We start from the raw sequence: 7,709 nt of genomic DNA, 5'->3' as shown, positions 1-7,709 counted from the left end.
GGGGGGGGGGCACAGCTGGCTGGCAGCTGGATGGGGGGACACTTCTCCCGCCTCCTTCCTCTATGACTCACCCAGGGGAAGGAGGCGGGGGCTTGCAAACGACCCCCCAAACACTAAAGAGACTCCCCCAAACGTGCATACTCAGTCACCTTTCAGTGCCACTGCCCAGCCGCAGGGGAGTCGCGATGTAAATGGGGCAACATCCCTCTTCGCCCACGCATGCCGCAGCCCACCCACGTCTCCCCTTCACACTAGTGACAGGAAAATTTCGCCAACTTTTCCAGCTTCAGTCAAGTTTTTCTGGGGTGTGGATGAAAGCGCAGGATGGGGCAGGGAGCTCTAGGGTTCCCCTGCTGGAGCCCTGAATCATCTTCTGTGTCTCCCTATTTTCCAGAGTTCCCCTCGCACCCCCGCTCCCCAACTCCCAGGAGTAGGCCCCGCCCCCCTCCTCCCGGTCCCGCCTTCCCCGCCCCCGTGCCTCCTCGGCCCACCCAAGTCGCCGCCGCAGGCTCTGGCTGCAGACAGCTCCGCTTCCCCCGCCCGCCCCGGGAGCCCAGTCGAGCGAGCCGCGGTGGAGGGAGGGCGGGGGGAGTTGAGAGGCGGGACACATTCTTCCCTCCTCCCCCTAGTGCATCCAGAAGGCTGGTAGTGGCGCCCAGGGTGGGGGGCACTGCTGGAGAGTGGGTGTCCCAGTGGGTGGAAAAGAAAGAAGAATCCACAAACTATAGGGACAGAAAGTGACTGGGTAAATAAAATAAGGTGTGTATGGGGAAAGGGAGGGGTCAGGACACCTTGGGTTCCTGATTATCACATCTGGCTTCCCAAGGGTTAACCCCTCCAGACCCCCGGGAACCCCTGAGTGACGTCAAGGGCGGGTCTGTACCGCCTGGCTGGGGAAGCCGGGGAGCTAATGGGGGGGGGGGGTCTCTGGGCCCCGCCCCCATAGGGAAAACCACCCTAATTCCGGCCCTTTACAACTCCCCCGGGAAATTGCCCCGCCTTCTCCTTCCACTAGACGGTAAAGACCTGTCTTATGAAGACCCCAGGTCGCCAGCCCCCAAACCTTAACTCCCCAGTCACTATGGGATCCCCTTTCCCTAATCCTATCCCCAAAGCTAGCTGCCCAGGGCGGATTGTTTCGGGGTCACCGGGCCTGAAAGAGGCTTCAGAGCGGGGAGCAAGGGCAGGCAGGGTGGTCTGAGCCAGAGGAGGGGCCTCGGCCCCCGGCTCCCGTTCGGGAGGGGGGGGGGTGTCCAACGGGAAACATAGGCAGGCAGTGGCCAGTGGTCCCGCCCAGTCCCAGTAGGGGTCTCCCTGCGGCTGGCCCCAGCCGTCCTGGTGGTCCTGAGGTCAGAGGGTCAAGACAAGGTCTCCTCAGCTCCTCCTTAGCACCCCGTCCACAGCCCTTGGGACTCGGGAGTCCGAATTCCTTGAGGAGTCTTTCTAGGGCCTAAACTGGACACTGGCCCCTCCAGCCCCCTTCCTAGTCGAGAAGACACTCCTTTTCCTCAGAACACATGCACCAGCAAGCACATCTGTCACAAGACAGGTCAGGGTTCAAGCCTAGCCGTCCCCCATTGGTTTTGTCGCCTCACACACACCCATCCCCACCCCACCTAGGGCTCTCTCCTTAGCTGTTCCCTCCTTTCAGAAACACTGACGTCCTCCTGCCGGCGCTCAGACACACCTGGAGCTGCCTGTCTACCACGCAGACCTCCAGCTAGCCGTCCCTCCAGCCTCTTCATCCCAACCTCATGAAAGTGAGATGTTTCTAATATATGGGAGAGGCGGAGACAGACAAAGAGATCCACGGTTGCCTGAGACAGAGACACAGAGACTGTCAGAAGAAAAAAAAGATACAGAGAAAGGAGATACAAATGAAAAAATTCTTCAAACTTTCTATTCCTCACCCCAGGCTCTCCCACCCCCTTTTTGCCTGTGTCCCCCAGGTCTCCCTCTTCGCTGGGCAGAGTCCCTCGCAAGCAGGGCATCCCCTCGGGCCCCCTCCCCCACTGCTCCCAGGTGGTCCCCCGCCTGCCCCCCTTCTCACCTCCTTCTGGGCGCTGGGCTCGGGATGCGCGGTCCAGGGCTAGAGTCTGGGCTGGGGGGTGTGCGGTGGGGAGGGGGGGCGGACAGGGCCACGGCAGCGCAGCCTCAGTGCCACCCCCACCCCCCCTAACCTGGCCGCCAGCCCTCCCGCCGGCCCAGCCCGCCGGGCCGCGAGCCGGGACCACCCGCGAGAAGCGCAAACTTTTTTTTTCCCTTTTGCAAAAACTTTTTCTCGCTCAAGCAGCTGGCGCGCCGCCGCTCTTCCCGCTCGCCTCTCACCTCCCTTCTACTTCCCTCCCTCTTGCAGTTCTGGAAGATGAGGCGGGGTAGCTAAAAGCAAGAGAGGGGGTGCCGGGCTTATTGCACCCCCAGGACCCCCAGGATCCTCCCCCTCCCTTGAGGGACCCTATACTGCCTACCCCCCCCCCCCCCCCCGCTGAACACGCTGCTGGTGGTGGGCAATAAATCCCGGCATGGATCCTTGGAACGGCAGCCCACGAAGAGGCCCCCAACCAGAGCCTGAAAAAACTGAGAAATATATTAGGGAGTGGCGGGAGGGGGGGGGGAGCAGAAGCGACGAAAGAGTCCATGCGAGAAAGATAATATTGGAGGTAGTGTCGTCGACTTTGGTGCTAAACTGAGCATTATGCCATCCTGTAGTTAATCTGCCCGCCTCACTCTTTCAATGAAACATATGAAGGGGTTGGGACAGATTTGGGGTTTGGTGCAAATGGCACTGAAACAGAGTTGGCTTGTTAGTGAGGGGTCTATAGAGCATAAAAAAGAGAAGCAGTGGCTGAGGATCTGGGCGCAGAGTACGCGGTTCACAAGGCTACTGAGGAACCCTGGGATGGAAGCACTGTTCCTCTGAGAACCCCCGCTCTCCCTCGTCTCGAAGTTTTGGAGACTGCGGGCACCTCCGCACCTCCGTGCGGCCGGCTTCCTGCGCTTCCAGGCTGTCTGCGCCCTCTGCTGGCTTTTCTGGCACATGACACTCTCTCAGAGTCTGGAAGCGGAGTAGACTGGGGGAGCTGAAGAAGTAGGAGGCTTAACAAGTCCCCCCAGCAAAGCCGTGTTAGGAGCCCAGGGAGGGGATTGTACGAGCCCTAAGAAATGCAAAGGCATACTAGAAGAGGCTGCTTGTACAGAACGGTAGTGTCTGATAGGGGAGTGCCCCGTCCCTTTGGATTTGTGTTGCCATGGTGACTGGATGCAGGGGAAGGGGCAGCTATTTTAGTCTCTCTGACCTTTCTTTATGAGAAAGGGGAGAAAACATGGTGAGGAAAAGGAGTCTCTTCCTTTCCTGTCACCCCTCAGACAGACCTCCCACATCCTAGCTCTGCTTCCAAGAGCCACCTCCTGGGGCCTGGAGAGTTAGTAGGTTAACTGTTCAGACTGAGGGTCAAGGGGAAAAGGTAAAACTAGGGAGAGGACTGAGGCCCTACAAATATAGGTAGGAACTGTGGGGGAGCATAGCATGAGTCCTGTCTGACCCTCCCTCCCCCATATGAATTTGGCCCAGACATCAGTTATACCCAGAGTGTCAGGCAACACCAATGGTCACTGGAGAAGAAGGTAAGACCATTGGTCACCCTACATATGCTCCTGTCCCAGCCATCTGCCTTTTCTTTCAGGGAAGCTTTTTTAGAGCACACTGCTTTTTCCTCTTCACCCAGGTCTCTAGATCAGTGATTCTCAAACATTTTGATTTCAAGACCTCGATACACTTTTTTTTTTTTTAAATTAGGTTCCATGCCCAATGTGGGGCTTGAACTCATGACCCAGAGATTAAGAGTCACATGCTGTACCCACTGAGAGAGCCAGGCACCCCCCATTACACTCTGAACATTTATTGAATTTTTGTTTGTGTGGTTCATATCAATTTACTATATTAGAAATTAAACTGAAAAAAAAGTTTGTAACACAAGGGTACACAAGCACACATCCCATTAACAATGATGTCAGAAAGATGATGTAATCACATGCCACATAGCCTCTGGAAAACTCCACCGTATACTTTTAAGAAAATGAAAATAAAAAAGGCAAATAACATCTTAGTGTTATTATAAAAGTAGTTTTGACCTTGTGAACACTCCTGAAAGGGTCTCAAGGGACCTTTCAGGGGTCCCCAGACCTTACCTTGAAAACCTATCCCTTTAGACTATCACCCCAGCCCTTCTTTATGACTCATACTTGTTGGGTTTTCCCCTCATTTTTATTAGGAAAGTATAAACATTTGTCTCCCCAGTGCGTCCTGTCCCCCGCTGGGAAAAAAAAAAAACAGGGAACTTCTTGGGCTCAGCACCCCTCTCTCCTGACTCCCAGTTCTGGGGCTCTCCCACACACCTCCTCTTAGCCCTTTGCCTATCTCTTTCTTGACGCTCCCTTAGAGCTCTTCCAAAGTTCCTACCCTTGGCCAGCCTGTTTCCCCTGTCCCAAGCCTGCTGGGATCTTGGTCTGCTTCTTCCTCCCCTCACTTGAGGACTTTCTCTTCTTGAGAAAGACGAAGTAATTTTTCTCTGCCTTCTCCTTCCCTCCCTCTGTCCCTCCCTCACCTCTGCCATCTTTTCATAGGGGTTAGAGTAAGCAATCATGCTTTCTGGGTAGATTCCTTTAGAGGACACACCTTCCCCATCTCCCCACACATCAACCTGGAATAGGCAAGAGTCTGGACGAGCACGTGCCCATTCAGGTCCCCTAGGGGTCAACCCAGTCATACTGCCACCCCACCCATTGGGTGGGGCTGTGGATCAGGAATCTAATGTCTCCAGCCACAGATGCCCTTTGCCTGGGAACCCCCAACTGATCTCTTTACTCCAAATCCCCAGGTCCTCTTGCTAGCTGCAGCCGCAGGCCTCCACCACCATATCTGGCACGTCTGTCTTGACCACATTGCCGTCACGGTCGAGGTAGAGGAGAGAGAGGGGCCTTCGGGCAGTAGGAACACAGCAGGAAGTACCCAAGGGCCAAGGGTTGTTGGCCTTGAGGAGGCTGAAGACAGCAGAATGGAAGGAGGCAGCAATGCCCGGGCTGCCTGCCAGGTGAGGGGGGCACTGTCCACTGCAGTAATTGAGCTGGTACCCCTCCGGCTGCAGGATCCAGTCCCGCCATCCCAGTTCCCGGAAGTCTACATAATGGTCTCGCCTGCAACATAAGGGGGTCTCGGGCTCACAGGTAGGGGTCCTCCTCCTGGTGCGGCCTGCTCCAGGCCCCTTGGACCAGATCTTAAGCTCCAGGAAGGGCCGCTCATCTCCCGCCGTGTCCACGAGCCACTGTGGGGCAGCCGTGGCGTTGCCTCCTGGGAGTCTGCAGACCAGCTGGAGTTTCAGGACAGCGGACGCCTCACCCCTCAAGCCACTAGAGGGCAGAGTCAGGGCGTGCCAGCCTGGGGTTGTCATCTGGTGCTCCGCCAGGAGGGTGCGCGACTCTCGGCGCCTCCTGCCTGGGTTCCACCTGAAGGTCCTCAAGGAAAGAGTGCCGGGAAAGGTGGGGAGCACACGCAGCCAGAGGCGGGCGTGGTACAGGTGCCGGGACTGAGCTGTGGACAGGTGGAAGGTGAGCACGGAGCTGCAGGCGGAAGTGGAAGGCTCTGCCAGGGAGATGGAGAAGGGACGGAGGAATGTGGGCAGAGCTAAAGCTCTCCTCGGAGACCCCCGCAAGCCCTACCCACGGCTCTCCCTAGCACCCACCTTTAGAAGAAACTGGGGCTGCCTTGGGTCCCCCGTCCTCCGCAGCCAGTCCCCGCCCCAACTTCTCCTCCCACACCCTGCGCCGTCTGCCTTTTCCATCAGTCTCCCCGTCCGCCTCCCTCTCCCGGTCTGCTCTCTGCCTCGCTCTCTCCCTCACCCACCTGTGATGGTAGCAAAGCTGATGACCTCCTCCCCATTCACTGGAGCCACACTTCCTGGCTGCAGTCTCCGGAGGGCTCTGGTCAGCGCTGCCTGGGGTGGAGGGTGAGTTATTCTGGGACGACTGGTCAGGTGCAGCCCCTCCAAGATCTGCTGCTTGGCTAGCTCCAGGACCAGAGCACGTTCCGCTTGGGGCTCCAGTGTGGGACCTCCGCAGGAGGGACAGACAGACCCTGCCCCCTGTGCCCACACCAGTGCCCACAGCAGCACCAGCTGGCGCTGGCCATCAGGGAGCCCCATGCTCCTGGTGAATGGCCCTGGGCTGGGTCAGGAGCCTTGGATGGCAGTTGCTCCTTCTGTTGATCTGATTGCGTGGAGGCCAATGAGGGCGCAGCAGAGGCAGACAGCGGTGCCACACCTACCCTTGGCCAAGGGTAGAGCCACCTGTCTTCTCTTTCCTGGGACTCAGGAAGGCAGTAGGTGGATGGTCCTATGGGTAGCTGAGTTTAGCGTAGTCTGCAGGTTTGACCCTCACAGCTCATGGCTGGTTACTGACTGGGGCCTCTTTAGAGCCGCAACCTGGGGCTCCCTCACCTAGTGGTCAGCCAGCAGACCTACCCTCTGAGCCCCAGGATTGGCCAGCTGTGCTGCCCATCAGGTCCTTGCAGGGGAGAGGGTGGAGGTCCCCCCCACCCCGCCCCAGCTCAGGTTTCACCATCTGGCCCTGGTCACTGAGTTTGAGGTGGGGTAGGGGGGTGGGGGGGCAATGTGGACACGCATGATGCAAGAAAGAGAATGATTTCACATGCTCAGTCCCCAAGGTCTGGGGCTCAGGGGAGGGACTCCATACGAGCTAGGTGGGGAGGGCGATTTTCCCCATACCTCTAGTCTTTCTAGCTTGCCCGGCCACCTCTGCTGCAACAGTTTTCATCAGACAGCTGTGAGTTCTGATGGTCATTTCTCCAGGATCTCTGGGCCAGAAGGAGAACTCTGGTCTCTATTTCTAGCAACGGGGTTGGGACAGCAAGGAGAGGTTGTGGGTGGGAGAGGAGCGGTGTCCTCCTGCCCAGGCCAAGGTGGCAGTGCCACGGGGCACGGAAGTCACCTCCTGACCCTGCCTATGCTGGCCGCCCAGAGTCCAGTTGGACTGGAGCACAACGTGGAGGAGGGCTGGAGCACGGAGGGGGGTTGGGGGGGAGGGCATGTCGCTACGATGTCTGAGGAACCAGAGAGGTACGGGTGGTGGTGATGCAATCTTAGAGCAGGGCAGAGTCCATCAAGGCTGGCAGAAGGGCATGGGACTTGGGAGGGCCCATACCCAGCTGCTGGTTCTCTTTAAGGGGACTGTGAGAGTTGCCTAAATTTAGGACATCCTGGAAGTGGTGCCAGGCCTCTGTGAGCGGGGACAGGAAGTGGGAGCTTTAAGGACTTTTAAGAGCAAAGCAAGATGATTGCAGCAACCTCAGTTCCAATCCCAGCCCTCCTTACCATGCTTCCTCACTGAGTGGAAGGGCCATGGCCCCTCCACCTTCAACTTAGGGTTGACTTCATGCTAGCCTTTCTCTCCGTGTCCCTGGTTTCTTCAAGAAGCTAGAAAGCAAGAAGTGTGATTGGGAAATGTGCCCCTACTCCATTTGATTAATCTCCCCTCTCTTTAGCCAGTGGGGGCTGTCAAGGGACTATTAGACCTGGCACCAGGGGAAGAAAAGTGGTGCTTTGGGGGCTGGGCCTCAGTACCGCCGGTGTCCACCATGTGGCAGTGTGGCGCCACTGGACCGCAGCTGGCTTAGCGTTGACCAGCTTCCCAGGGAA

At 57.6% G+C, this 7,709-nt stretch overlaps 1 protein-coding gene across 1 annotated transcript; it reads right to left on the bottom strand.

Annotated features, from left to right (window-relative positions):
* Window positions 1-3,926: 3,926 nt before the first annotated feature.
* Window positions 3,927-6,484, bottom strand: INHBE (inhibin subunit beta E). The gene is made up of 2 exons (XM_030321699.1): window positions 5,900-6,484; window positions 3,927-5,638 (listed from the first exon to the last, which is right to left on the bottom strand). Exons 1-2 carry the CDS (start codon window positions 6,195-6,197, stop codon window positions 4,887-4,889), a joined length of 1,050 nt encoding a protein of 349 aa, XP_030177559.1. The 5' UTR covers window positions 6,198-6,484; the 3' UTR covers window positions 3,927-4,886.
* Window positions 6,485-7,709: the final 1,225 nt, after the last annotated feature.

This window comes from Lynx canadensis, chromosome B4 (genome assembly GCF_007474595.2).
Source record: "Lynx canadensis isolate LIC74 chromosome B4, mLynCan4.pri.v2, whole genome shotgun sequence".
Taxonomy (NCBI): Eukaryota; Metazoa; Chordata; class Mammalia; order Carnivora; family Felidae; genus Lynx; species Lynx canadensis.
This window is presented reverse-complemented; position numbering and strand designations above follow the sequence as displayed.